Here is a 14,995-nt window from a genome sequence, read left to right as displayed (position 1 = left end):
CGTGTGTGTTAGTGCACAGGTCTGAGGCCTTTATGTTTGCAAGCACACATGCACATATGTGAACATGAACATGATGAACATGCTACTGAACACTCAATTTTTGTCTTATTTTTTACTCCCCTATTCATTTTCAATGGCCAGTCATTTTTGACCGGGAACACCACAAGTGTGACTTTGTGCCATTTTGTACAAAATAAAAGCACTAAAAAACTTCCTGGTTAAACTTTAAAGCACACTAGTGTGATAAATGGGGGGGGGGGGGGTTGTGATACCCTGTGTGAGCAGTCAGTGAGTTTTAGTCCAATAGGATAACATTAACTAGCATTTTTAGGCAAAAGAAAATCCTTTGAGTCAAAATGACCGGAACACAACATAAGGGTTAACTGAAGTTCCAGACCCGTATCTGCATGATTTTATGCATTGCACCGCCGCCACACGATTGGCAGATTAGATAATCGCATGAATATGTAAGTGTACAGGTGCACCTACAGTAATAAAGTGGATGGCTAGTATAATATATATATATATATATATATATATAAACATACAGTTATATAAGCAAAGCACACAAAGGCACATCAGAGCATCTGTATATTTTATTCACATATGTTACATTTTGCATTAAATGTCATTAAAAGTCACCCCTTCAGAGATGACAAAGAGTCTAAATCAGCACCTTACAGTAATGTACTGTATTACTGCCTGCCTGACACACATTCACTGCATGAGAACACACCAGCTTACATGTCCATTATCCATCAGTACAATGAGCAAAACTGTCTGTCTTTACAGTGGGGAGGGAGAAAAAGCAGAGTGCTTTAAAAAAAAAAAAAAAAAAAAAAACCAGCAGCATGCATGAAATCAAGACAAAAGAAAATAAGCAACTTCAAGTGCACTGGAAAAACCTTCTCCCTCCAGCATGGCGTGATTGCAGCTATAATAAGTAATATCTTCCAATCAAACTGATCAATACAAGCCAAACATGCTAGTTCTGGTGAATTTGAGTGTCTGAATATGTGTATGTGGTATTAGGGTGCTTGTAAGTCAGAGAGAAAGAGAGAAAGAAAGAAAGAAAGATGCCCTCAATATAGTTGGAGATTATTTTTGTCTCTATAATTGTGGCTTACAATCAAAACGACAGACAAAAATATAATGTATGGGAAACTGTACTGCAAACTGCATTTAAATGGAAAAATATACAATTAAATAGGATGAGAAAAAAGCATTTTAAACAATTTTCAAGAGCTCTCAATGTGATACCACCAAAAGAAAATCACTATCAAGACATTGTAGAAATCAATTTAAATTAAATTGGGGTAATTATATTAATGCCAAACTTGATCTTAAATTTGAAGTAGGCAAAAATGAAAACAGGACATACTCACTAAACCACCCCCTGATAAGCTGCGTAAAATAAAAAGTGCACCATACATGCCCATGCCTGGACTGTGATATTCATATTTCCATGTGATCCAATTTAATGCATTTTAAAATATTAACATATGCATAATGCCCACTACAATGCTTTGAAAAGCACAATGGGTAAAGGTCCAAGGACAGAGCCTTGGGGTACACCACATTTTTTATACATTGAACGAGTAATCTAACCTTCACTAAAAGTCTATTTATGTGGAGGACCAAACAACTTTAGTTTTTGATTTTTGAAAACTGATGTTTTTTCTTTTGTCGTCTTTTTTTTTTTTTTTTTTTTTTTTGTCTAGGTTATAATCCATCTAAACACACAATCTGGCCAAGGTTCAAAGGTGTAGAAAACTGAAAGGGACCTGTTAGATCAGAACAGGAATTAAAATTTAATATCTGGGTAATGTGTGCATCAAAATATTATCATATTAACACAAATTATAACTTTCAACAAGCTTTAACAAGAGACTTCTTGGTCTGCAAATTCCTAATGAAGGAGTTTAGGCTACTTGTAGATATGCAAGTCCAAAAAGACAGTCTTTAAACTCCTCTGTCTTAGCATTTAACAGCTGTGAGCATCTGTAAGAGTGAATGAGGAGTCAATTGATGAAACACTGCCCCCTATGGGCCAACTAGTCTTGACATTATCATGTAATAAGGATAAGGGAAATATAGTTTGAGTGACAGCTGACTGAGGGTAAGTGCTAGGTCAGATATTTTGATGGCAATAGTTGGGTGAATCTCACAAAACTGTCAAATCATTTTTCACCCCAAAATCAAAAAGAAATAACTTCTCTTTAGCATTAAAAAAAAAAGCAACCTATTTTATGACTATTACATTTTGTATTTTTTTTGCATATGTGATAATCACATTTAAGCACATTTTGCCCCACATATTCTCATTACTGTGATGCAAAAAAAAAAACAAAAAAAAACTCAAGTCTCATTACTGACAAAACCATGATTTAAATCGTAAAGTGTTGATACTACATTGTAGTATTTATGGTACTAACTTTAATTTATGATGCTAAAAAACAAACAAACATTGTATTACAGTTAAACCATGAAAATATAATCACCAATGAGAATAATGGGAAACTCAAAAGTAAAAGGTTTGGACGCATTACCGTAATAAGAAAATTTGGTGTGAAATGTGCAGAATTTTCATGAAAATAACATAATAATAATAATATAATTTTAAATAATAATAAAAATAAATTCAATCAAAACATTTTTGTTGTCCTTTTTTCTCTTGATTTTTTGGGTGATATATGAGACGGACATATTTTTTTGTGAGATTAACTCAGTTATTAGATTCAAAAACATTGATTTGGAAAAGTATAACCTTTAAATGAGGGGAATGACCAAAAAACATAATATAAATACTGGTTCTGAGATAGAATGTCCTTAGAAACACTGTACAAGGTTGCAGGGGATTTTTTATTTTTATTTTTTATAATGAACTCAACAGACCAGCCAACCACCAACAACACAGAGCCTTCATTAGAAAAAATGCAAATTGTAAAAAATATTTTTTACAAAGGTATAATTAACTTTTTTAGACAATGAATAGCAGCACGTTTTAAATATTAAAATCTTTTATCTGAGACTACAAAACAAAAATAATAAAATAAAATTCCTGAGGATGACTGTAACTTTACCAGAGACAAATCTTGCTTTAGCTCTAATCGGTTGACATTTTGTCTCATACCCTGCTTTAGTAATTCTCCTTAAAGGGTGTCGAACCCACATCAGCATATAAAGGTCTCTGAGCTTACAGAATAAATCTTATGAGATGCGTTTTAACTCATATAGCATGACATCACTACACATTGCACTGGTCATGGGGTGGTGGGGATATGTTGAGAGTCTGCATGTCTTAGTACCTTTAGCGCTCAAGGTTTTGATATTAATTCTGATATCTGTACATGATTTGCTTAATGTTGGTCAGATTTGTTTTTTCAAAGTATCAGTTCTCAAAAACTATCAGTTTTCCAAACATTACCGAACAGGAGCATTTTTCCACTCACGAGTCCATAAGGATCGACAGATTCACTCAGTGTAGGACTATAGTCTGTGCTTTCACTGTAAGCTTGCTGGGACAAAACAAAACTCTCCCCTTTGAAATCCACACAGAAAATCACTTTTAAAACACACACACACACACACACACACACACGCTGTTAGTCAATAGGCTTGATTGTACACTAAACTTCACATGAACCCAGGCTGTGACAGAACCAACTCAATGCATGTTTTCTTTATATTACACGACATAGGCTGCACTGACATCATCTCCTGTCGTCTCCTCTCCCGTATCTACGCTGGGATTGGGACACTAATGTTAAAGTCCATTGTAGTGGGGACCCCAGCGCTTGTTGATGTGGTCAAAGGTGTGTGAGACCCACTGCTGCTCAAGAACACGGTACCTCTCCTCACATAAATACAGAGGCTTTCCTCGGCTGTGGAAAAGGAATGGAAAGGTTACAGCAGGCAGGGTCAATCGTTTTCTAAACAAAAGAATTGAACCGCCAATACAAAAGGTAGTTACAAAAAGTGAGATACAAATAATTAAAATTCTTCTGTTCCAAACCCTAGTGAGATGCCTCACCGTCTACATAGGCCCTGTTTACATCTGGTTTGGTACAAGTGGACAGGTGAGACATATCACCATTCACACCTGGTCATAATAAGTGTCTTTTGACCACCTGTGTTCAGATTTCGAGGGAAAGGTCTCTAATTTCATGACATCATACTTCAATCACTATGTCAGTGTGTTACTGCATGGTAAATAAAGCGCAAAAAAGTAAAGGAAGAAAAAGAAAGCCACTTATTGGTTTCTCCTAATTATACTTGCATTTAATTTAAGTGCAGATATGACATTTAGAGCACAATTCTGTTATTTTGAGTTTTATAATTATTATTTTTTTAAATGTCATTTTATTCTAAAGTATCATTTTAAAGATTTAGTTGGAGTACGTGTATTAACTGAGCCTGTGTCACAGCATGTTGATATCAGGCACACTGAAGAAGTTTCGTGAAGCTCTTGTGCATGTACCAGTGTTTCCTCTACTGAATCTCCAGTTCCATGGCAAAAGAATGATACTCAAGCTGTGAACTTGCAGTTTGAACTGAATGTGATAAGATAACGCAAGTACAACATGTCATTCTTTTGCATTGTGTAGGGCTTAACAATCCATCAAAATAAATCGAAATCAAGATATGACGTGATCATTAAACCGCAAAGGGCTGTGATTGAATCAAACAGTCTGCAAACGCTGCTCGTGTGCAGCTCTGTTCTGAGCACACATATGACAGTTCTGTGTGCACTCCATGAATTTCATCTAGTGCATAGAACAGATGTGTTGTGCTCAATGTGATTTAGTAACATGCGCTGAGCGTGTTATATTTACAGAACTCCAAATTCGCATAAAAGAAAACTCAATACAATACAAGTTAAGCTCAATCGTCAGCATTTGTGGCATAATGTTGATTACCTCAAACATTTATTATGACTCTTCCCTCCATTTCTTTAAAAAAAAAGCAAAAATCTGGGTTACAGTGAGGCACTTACAATGGAAGTGAATGAGGTCAATACATAAATGTTAAAATATACTTTTTCAAAAGTATAATCACAAGATGTAAACAACATGTGCGTTAACATGATATTAGTTTGATAAAATCACTTACTAACCTTTTCTGTTTAAAGTTATATCCAATTTTACAACTTCGATGACATGACGATGTAATGTCAACAAAGCCTAAAACCTAAAATGACTGTAAAAATGACCATTTAAACAACACATGCGTTTTCACAGAAGAATTAATGTAAGTGCTTCTATAAAATTTTAAGTTTCACATTTCTGTGTTTAAACCCTCCAACAATTGGCCCCATTCACTTCCATTGTAAGTGCCTCACTGTGACCTCCATTTTTGCTTTTTTTTTTTTTTAAAGGAGGGAGGAGTTAATTTTTTTTTGTGGTAATCAGTTTCACCAAAATAAAAGGTTTGAGGGTTTAACCAGATTCCATAGCAATGCCACGTACAAGTTAAGAAATTATTAGAGAAATATTACTTGAATAATAATAATATAGTTATTATTTAATTATTACAATACATTTGTAATATATTTTTGTAATTTCCTAACATAGTAATAATAACTATTATTGTTACTGTTATTATTATTATTAATATTATTATTGAGTATTATATTACAATGATGTATTGTATATCAATATTTACTGTCTATCAATGTACTGTATATAAAGATTTAAGTTGACTGAGGTCCAAAATTCAATGAGGGAAAAGAAGGACCCATCAAAAATGTGCACAGTCTGATGAATCTATGACTGAATGAACTCACTGGATCAGTTTTGTTCAATGTTCAAATGATGCCTGCGTTCCCCTGCTGCAAAAGCTGAATTCTGCAGGAAACACTGATGTATTTGCTTTAAAGCTTCCAATTGGACAAAACAGCACGTAGAGTAATTGGCAAAGTTTAAACTCATTTTAGCTCAGCGACTGAGTGACAGGTGGGACTTCACTGTTGTTCTAATGCATTCAACGGATGACCATTTATACACTAAGAGCCCAGTGTTTCCACATGTGGTTGAAGTGGACAAATCTCAAAACGCTTTAGAGCCAGTTTACACCTGTCTTTATCGCTGTCCTGTTACAAACCGATCGCCCAAAACGCATCTAAATACCAGGTGTAAACGGGGCCATTCACAGAATGCAATTGAAATGAACAGAGGATGTGTTTAAAGGTGCATTGATTACTATACATCATTGTGAATCACTCAATACATACGCACTTACACCGTTTAGCCTTGAAATTAAAACCACCTGCCTAACAGCGCCAACCCGCATCTCAGAATAGTATTCTGAGATGATATTCTTCTCACCACAGTTGTACAAAGCGGTTATCTGAGTTACTGTAGACTTTGTTAGTTTGAGCCAGTCTGGCCATTCTCTGCTGACCTCTCTCAACAACAAGGCGTTTCCATCCACAGAACTGTCGCTCACTGGATGTTTTTTGTTTTTGGCACCATTCTGAGTTAATTCTAGAGACTGTTGTGTGTGAAAATCCCAGGAGATCAGTAGCTACAGAAATACTCAAACCAGCCCGTCTGGTGCCAACAATCATGCCACGCTACAAATCACGGAGATCAAATTTTTTTCCCCATTCTGAAGGTTGATGTGAACATTAACTGAAGCTCCTGACCCGTATCTGCATGATTTATGCACTGCACTGCTGCCACACGATTGGCTGATTAGATAATCACATGGATGATTGTTGGTGCCAGATGGGCTGGTTTGAGTATTTCTGTATCTGCTGATCTGCTGGGATTTTCACACACAACAGTCTCTAGAATTTACTCCAGATGGTGCCAAAAACAAAAAACATCCAGTGAGCGTCAGTTCTGTGGATGGAAACGCCTTATTGATGAGAGCGGTCAACAGAGGATGGCCAGACTGGTTCGAACTGACAAAGTCTACAGTAACTCAGATAACCGCTCTGTACAATTGTGGTGAGATGAATAGCATCTCAGAATACTATTCTGAGATGCGGGTTGGCACTATTTTGGCGGCACGAGGGGGACCTACACAATATTAGGCAGGTGGTTTTAATGTTGTGGCTGATCGGTGTATGTAAATATCCTCATCAGACCAAGAGATTGATCTGATTGATCGTGACACGGCGTTTAAAAATGTGACACAGCGCCGAAAATACTGTGCAACTGTTAATGATTACACGCCACTTTGCTAACACGCTTCTCATGACTAACACTAACTGCTGACTCCAACAGAGTTTGACGTCAACATGTTTCAAAGCTAACGACTCCATTACTCAAATAAAACATATCACACACAAACTGTGTGCAATAGTAAATTTTAATAGATCAAACTACTTTTAAATACTTTTGAGAAGTGAATAATTTCAAAATCAGTATTTTCATCCGCCAACTTTGACGACATTGTTGCAATACATTCTGGGATTGCCTGGTCAATGAAGGATCCATGCGATGCTGCCTTAGAATCTGGTCAAACAATTTTATAACGGAGCAAACTGTGCTGTCGACTGTTTGGAACAGCCTTAATTTCAGGAGTGTGCCTCTGGCAATCTGTTTGAAACGGGACAACGCTAAAGACAGGTGTAAATGAGGTCCGAAACATTTTGAGATTTGTCCATTTCGATCACATTCCGAGGTGGTCGAATGTGGTAAAAAATGCATGTGACGACATTGTAAACACTCATCTGTTCAAATGCGTTGAAACGGTTCTGAAGCACCGCCTACTGACGTGTCAATCAACCATTGTCTTATGTCATGATGAGAAGTATGCACAGCTGAAGCTCAGAATTTAGCTTTCATGTTTGTGCTTAGTCAAAACACATCTTAATACCAGATGTAAACAGGGCCTATGATGCCTTAAAAAGCCATCTAGGTACTGGTAGGCAGCTCACTAGGATTTGGAACAAAGCAAGACATCCATGATAGTTTAATGAGTGTGATATCCTCAGAATGAAATCTAGAGCCAGTATCTGAGCATCAGAGCATGAAAAGGTGTGTTTGAAGAGTGTAAGTGTACCGTAGGTCTCTATCCTCCTCTCCATGAGCATCCAGATACACAGATCCCCACAGACAGAAGCGATGGCCTCGGATGATAATAATGACTGAGGCATTTATCAGGAGGAAAATTCCTGTTGCTGCTCCACAGTGTTGGGAGTGCTGCAGATTATAAACAAACAGTTATCATCAGTGTAGTGGTGATTCCAGCCTGATGCCATGAAAATAACGTGAATGTGGCTACATTTTTGCAAAAACGACATTACGTAGTTCATCACAAGTATCGTTGCAGTTCCAAGGTGTTCTGAGGGAGTTAAATGTTAATACCTAAATATTTAAGGTTAATTCCCTATCGAGTTTTAAATCAACAAAACCTTCCTGCCTACCCTAAACCTGACTGATAGTGTCATTAAAAGCAAATGCGAGATGAAAAATGCAATTGCTTAAGGCCTTTTGGGCTTCATTGACACTTTTGGCTCACGTTTTGACTCGCGTGCCCTTCAAGACTTGTACCCCTGTCCTTTACATCAAAGTGCAACACTCTATCAGTTGAGCTACTGCGCAATTTAATCACACTTGAACAAACTTGTACATGTAGTTAAATTATGTCGCTTTACATATCATGTGCTATGATAAAAGTGTTTCAATGTCATAGGATAGCATTGTGTGAAGAACAGGGCGAAAACTAAGTGTACATGAACTGATAATCTGCCGATTTACTCGGATTTGTATGAAAGTGAATAAAAGTCATTGTTGTTTTAGCACCTCTAGTGTTCATTTCACCAGGACACTGACGTCATATGTACAACGAACCACTTGAAAATCAGTTTGCAAAAATGTAATCATTAACGTGATTCTATGAGACCAGGTTAGGTCATTTAGACTGGAGCTGGTTTTGTAAGCAGCAAACTCACCAGTACACACTCACAGATGCCCTGCTGCTTACAGCAGTGACCCTTGAGACAGACAAACGCTCCACACACCAGACACAGCGCAGGGTCTTTGGGGGTCTTGCCACAGCTTGTGCAGGATTTCCTGTGGTAGTACTGGAAGATGGTGTTGTAATTGTCTGGGAGCTGCAGGAGTCGAGGAGCTGCCCACCGAGGGTCCTGAACTAACAAAGACTGCAGAGAGAAAACAAAATCACATTACACTTCATTGTTCAGGCACCAATATACTTCTAGCGAAATCGAAGAACAAATGGGTGTGAAATCATTTCGAACAAAATCTGGCCAAAACGAAGGTGTTTTTTAGTTTCTTGCCAGTGCGGACTTTCAGGAAAACATATTCTTACTGCCATTGGTCCACATTATCGATGGGTGTAACCCAATGCTCCACCTACTTTGACGGAAACATTTTTTTTCCAGTTAATTTCTTTAATCAGTCGAGATCAGTCAACATGAACACACAGTGCAGACTTGCCGAGTGGATGCAAATGTAACAACATCTGTATGATATTTCGCACATATATATTTTCCAAGACTATGCCATGCGAGTCCATAAAATACATTAACAGATGGTAACCGGTGCATTTTATGCCATGTATAGTGTGTTAGCATTAGCGTCATAAATGCATAATGTAAACATTACAAATTACACATCTACTGCATATATACAGTTGTGCTCAAAAGTTTGCATACCCTTGGAGAATTGGTAATACATGTACCATTTCGAAAGAAAATATGAGTGAGCAGGCAAAACACATTTCTTTTATTTCTTATGGGATTCATATTCAACTGTAGGTTATAACAGAATGGCACAATCATAAAACAAAACATGGCAACAAAGAAAAAAATGAAATGACCCCTGTTCAAAAGTCTGCATACCCTTAGTTCTTAATACTGTGCATTGCCCCCTTTAGCATCAATGACAGCATGCAGTCTTTTGTAATAGTTGTCTATGAGGCCCCAAATTCTTGCAGGTGGTATAGCTGCCCATTCGTCTTGGCAAAATGCCTCCAGGTCATGCAAAGTCTTTGGTCGTCTTGCATGAACCGCACGTTTGAGATCTCCCCAGAGTGGCTTGATGATATTAAGGTCAGGAGACTGTGATGGCCACTCCAGAACCTTCACCTTTTTCTGCTGTAACCACTGGAGGGTCAACTGTGGCCTTGTGCTTAGGGTCATTGTCGTGCTGGCAAGTCCAAGAGCATCCCATGCGCAGCTTTCGTGCAGAAAAATGCACATTGTCTGCCAGTATTTTCTGATAACATGCTGCATTCATCTTGCCATCAATTTTCACAAGATTCCCAGTGCCTTTAGAGCTCACACACCCCCAAAACATCAGTGAGCCGCCACCATGCTTCACAATGGGGATGGTATTCTTTTCACTATAGGCCTTGTTGACCCCTCTCCAAACATAGCGCTTATGGTTGTGACCATAAAGCTCTATTTTAGTCTCGTCACTCCAAATTACAGTGTGCCAGAAGAGGCGTGTCAAGGTGTTGTCGGGCATATTGTATTTGGGCTTTTTTGTGGCATTGGCGCAGTAAAGGCTTCTTTTTGTTCAAATATCGTCGTATTGTGCTCCTTGAAACAACCACACCGTCTTTTTCCAGAGCAGCCTGTATTTCTCCTGAGGTTACCTGTGGGTTTTTCCTTTGTATCCTGAACAATTCTTCTGGCAGTTGTGGCTGAAATCTTTCTTGGTCTACCTGACCTTGGCTTGGTATCAAGAGATCCTCAAATTTTCTACTTCTTAATAAGTGATTGAACAGTACTGACTGGCATTTTCAAGGCTTTGGATATCTTTTTATATCCTTTTCCATATTTATAAAGTTCCATTACCTTGTTACGCAGGTCTTTTGACAGTTCTTTTCTGCTCCCCATGGCTCAGTATCTAGCCTGCTCAGTGCATCCACGTGAGAGCTAACAAACCCATTGACTATTTATACACAGACACTAATTGCAATTTAAAAAGCCACAGGTGTGGGAAATTAACCTTTAATTGCCATTTAAACCTGTGTGTGTCACCTTGTGTGTCTGTAACAAGGCCAAACATTCTAGGGTATGCAAACTTTTGATCAGGGTCATTTGGGTGATTTCTGTTATCATTATGATTTAAAAGGAGCCAAACAACTATGTGATAATAAATGGCTTCATATGATCACTATCCTTAAATAAAAGACAGTTTTTCAAAATCAATGCCAATATTTCACAATTTCTACCAGGGTATGCAAACTTTTAAGCACAACTATATATACACAACTTTAAATCATCATCGAACAGTTAAAACTTCTTTTACTGATCTCATATGGATTTTAATTATAGAATGAGGCATGCAGTCATCCATAAGACATTTTAATGTCACATTAGTTAATGTTTTACATATAGTCTGTTGACAGGACAGCGTGCACCTCATATTTAAATGCTCCTTTAAATGCCAGCCAAAGCAGCGTGAACAGTCTGAATGTTCACAAACAGTATGTCACAAAATAAAATTATCAAACATGTTTTCCAAATACTAACCCATCTGTTATTGGTTAAACTTTTTGATGAACTGATGAATCATGCATAGTAAAAACAGGGACATGTGTTAAAGTAAATAGAGTAACTTTTGATTTCGTATTCACGTAATTAACGCTCTGTACAAAATCACTGGTGTCAGCAATGCATGAAAGAAAACGGATTAAATTCTGCAAATATAACCTAAGAGACACAAATACTGACCGCAGACTGCTGGGTGGGCGTATCTGAGAGAGCGATGACCTCTGAACACCACTGAGCGATCAGATCATAAGCATTGAAGTTCCACTCCAGACACGCTGCACTGCTCATGGGTGCGCTGGACTTAACAGAACCAACCAAACCCAGACAGCCAATCAGCAGAGAGAACTCCTCCTCCATCTGTGACAGAAGGGAGCAGTGAGTGTACGAACCATGCTGAATGAGAGCGGGAACTCATAGAACACGTTTACACCTGGTATCCACATCCATCAAGTAGTCAGCGTGAACAGGATTTCAAATGTTTTGTGACTGGATCACTCAAACTATATTTGGAGGAGGTTGAAAATGCATGTGACCACATTGCATTTTTAGTGTATTTATATTATAATAAATAGGGCTGTCAACTGATTAATATATTTGGTCCCACTTTATATTAGGTGTCTTTAACCACTATATACTTAAGCATTTGATACAATGCATGTATTGTGTACATACATGTTGTTGCATTGTACTTACATTTAAAGAACCTGCATTTTAATTACATTTGTAGTTACACTGTTAACTTTACCCCTAACCACAAACCTAACCCTACCCCAACTCTTACCCTAAAACCTAACCTCTAACCCTAACCCTACCCGTACCTCAACCTCAATAGCAGCAAATGTGAATCTTGTGAGAATTTTGCAGAACAACGTGTAGTTACACAGTATGTATTTTAATGTTAGTATATAGTAGTTAAAAGACTCCAAATATAAAGTGTGACCAAATATTTTAATCGAGATGATGATTAATTAATCGAATTAATCGCAATTAATCTCATATTTCAGTATTTGCTGAGAAAGGCCCCCGAAATAAAGATAATTTCATATAAATAATACATAATTCAAAGAGTAAAAATATATATGATATATTCTATGGCTGCACTGCTTGAGGTTTGTTGGCCTGCTGACTGCCCCCAGCTAAAGCGGCTTGTAAAAACATGTCCTTGAACTGCTCCGATGGTAGGAAAATATGCACTTTTATGATAGAATTTACATGTATCAGGGGGCATGATTAATTGTGTTAATATTTTTGAAGCATCATAAATCGCATTGTTAATCACACTACATTAACGACAGCTCTACGAATAACAATAAAGGTCCGTCTACATGCCCGTCAATCAACCACTGCAATAAAACAAGTGTTTTACACGTCTTTTTTTTTTAAAGAAAAGAATCATCTGATCATCCAATTTGGAATAGCCCATGATTATGCATGCATATGTGCCTGAAATCAACAAGCAGCGACACAGATTATGCGAAGCATGCACATTTGAAGTTCAGTTAATACAGTTGCACGAGAAACATAATAATGAGCATTCTACATGAAATGTCACATTAGCGGTGAGATACAAATTTGGAAGTGTATTTGGAAGCAACATTTTGCTGACTTTGTCATCATGCAGTAACACACTGACTTAGTGATATACGTTGTCATGAAATCAGAGACCCTCCCCATGAAATTCAAACACAAGTGGTCAAAACACCATTTGAGATGCGTTTTACTACCATGTATAAAGGGTGATGTGTTTCTGCTGACCACTTGAGACGGACGTCAATATCAGGTGTAAACAGAGGCATAGACAGAATGTGTGTGTGGATGTGTGTGTACCGGGCAGCTGGGTAAGCTGTCTCCATACAGGTGGTGTTGCAGCAAACAGGACAGTCTCAGGAAGGGCAGACAGAACTGCTGTAGGGTGGACTCAATAGACTGAGGAGACCACACACTGGAATTCAGCTACAGAGAAACAGAGTAGATGTGATTAATTACAGTTAATTCCCTGACGATAAATAATAATAATGCATTAGTAAAAGAAGTTCAATGAAAAACACTTGAATACTCGTCTCCATACTTTTCTTCACTAGAACTATTGTATCTGTAACCGCTGTTTTCAATGACATGTTTTCTCATTACCACAAACCACTGCTGATGTTGAATTTTCTAAGACAATGACTTCAATGAACAATTCTGACCACTAAATTGGTTTTTAAATTGCTCTGTAAGATGATGCAATATTGTTTTGCTAAGTTATAATGGCAGTCCCTTTTATTAGCATTAGTAGGTCACCTTATTACTGTAATGCATTTAAATGAAATCATAATTGCTAAAACAATAATGACTGCTGTTTAATAGTGTTATGAAGCATTCTGTAGTGTTGTGTGGTTCATCTGCGAGGTTATAATGTTGTAATTGACTCACCACAGACGTTTCCTCAGAGTTGGTGTCATAAAGATCTTTGGCCTTCGTCAGCTCAGAGATCACATGACCCAGCAACGACTCCCATGATTTGTCTGAGTTTGGCGTGTTCTGTATATGAAACAACAGCACAAATCAATAAAGTAAAAACAATTACATCGGAAAGTGCATTAAATTCCTCCCTCAAAACTATAATAACTGAAGTTGTCACAATGATTTAACAAGAACAGATTGCCCATTTCAAAACCCAGTGAGCAATCCTCCTAGACAGCATTTTTTGGTCATCGTTGGTGCATTCAAATACTTTTGTCTTTTGGTTAATATAAGAATGTTGCTTTACACTATTTTCCTTGAATGCAGCTAATCTGCAAATGTGTTGACAATAGGAATGTACAATTATTTATCATGCCAATAAAGCATATTAATACTGTGTGTGTTGTGAAGGGAGAGTAAGTGGTAGAGGTGAAGCGTGGCTCTATAATGTGGAATTAAAGCACTCTGATGGCACTTCACATCCATCCATTTATTTCCCACAAAGCCACTCGACACCAAAAGTAGACATTTAATAGATCGCAGAGCCACTGCTAACGCGACACTCTTCTATGCTGATGAAAACCTCAGTTACAATGACTTATATTCTGCATTCACAAGTGGTGCATTTCAACATCACAGAGAGATTAATCTGAAAGATGTACCGTAGTAACTCCTCACTATTGGTAATGTGAAGTTTATTGCGATTAGTTCCTTATACAAACTGGATTGCGGGGCAATAACATTTTATCTGATAGTCATTTAAGTCAGTCATTTACCATAAAGCTCTTAATAAAATGAGCTTATTCTTAAGGCTCTGAATGCTCACAGTTACACTATATTGCCAAAAGTATTCGCTCATCAGCCTTTAGACGCATATGAACTTAAGTGACATCCCATTCTTAATCCATAGGGTTTAATATGACGTCGGCCCACCCTTTGCAGCTATAACAGCTTCAACTCTTCTGGGAAGGCTTTCCACAAGGTTTAGGAGTGTGTTTATGGGAATTTTTGACCATTCTTCCAGAAGCGCATTTGTGAGGTCAGACACTGATGTTGGACGAGAAGGCCTGG

At 37.6% G+C, this 14,995-nt stretch overlaps 1 protein-coding gene across 4 annotated transcripts in view; it reads right to left on the bottom strand.

Moving 5' to 3' along the window:
- Window positions 1-578: 578 nt before the first annotated feature.
- Window positions 579-14,995, bottom strand: part of LOC127448054 (E3 ubiquitin-protein ligase ubr3) — a 131,650-nt gene continuing 117,233 nt past the window's right edge. For all 4 annotated transcript variants that reach the window (XM_051710308.1, XM_051710310.1, XM_051710309.1 and 1 more), the window contains 6 exons: window positions 13,895-14,002; window positions 13,307-13,432; window positions 11,660-11,836; window positions 8,906-9,115; window positions 8,014-8,153; window positions 579-3,884 (listed from right to left, as the gene is read on the bottom strand). In XM_051710308.1, the coding sequence (XP_051566268.1) occupies window positions 3,767-3,884; window positions 8,014-8,153; window positions 8,906-9,115; window positions 11,660-11,836; window positions 13,307-13,432; window positions 13,895-14,002 (879 nt within the window). In that variant the 3' untranslated portion in view covers window positions 579-3,766. The remainder of the gene's footprint in view (window positions 3,885-8,013; window positions 8,154-8,905; window positions 9,116-11,659; window positions 11,837-13,306; window positions 13,433-13,894; window positions 14,003-14,995) is intronic.

This window comes from Myxocyprinus asiaticus, chromosome 11 (genome assembly GCF_019703515.2).
Source record: "Myxocyprinus asiaticus isolate MX2 ecotype Aquarium Trade chromosome 11, UBuf_Myxa_2, whole genome shotgun sequence".
In the NCBI taxonomy this organism is placed as follows: Eukaryota; Metazoa; Chordata; class Actinopteri; order Cypriniformes; family Catostomidae; genus Myxocyprinus; species Myxocyprinus asiaticus.
The sequence above is the reverse complement of the archived record's forward strand: the minus strand, read 5'-3'. Positions and strand labels throughout refer to the sequence as shown.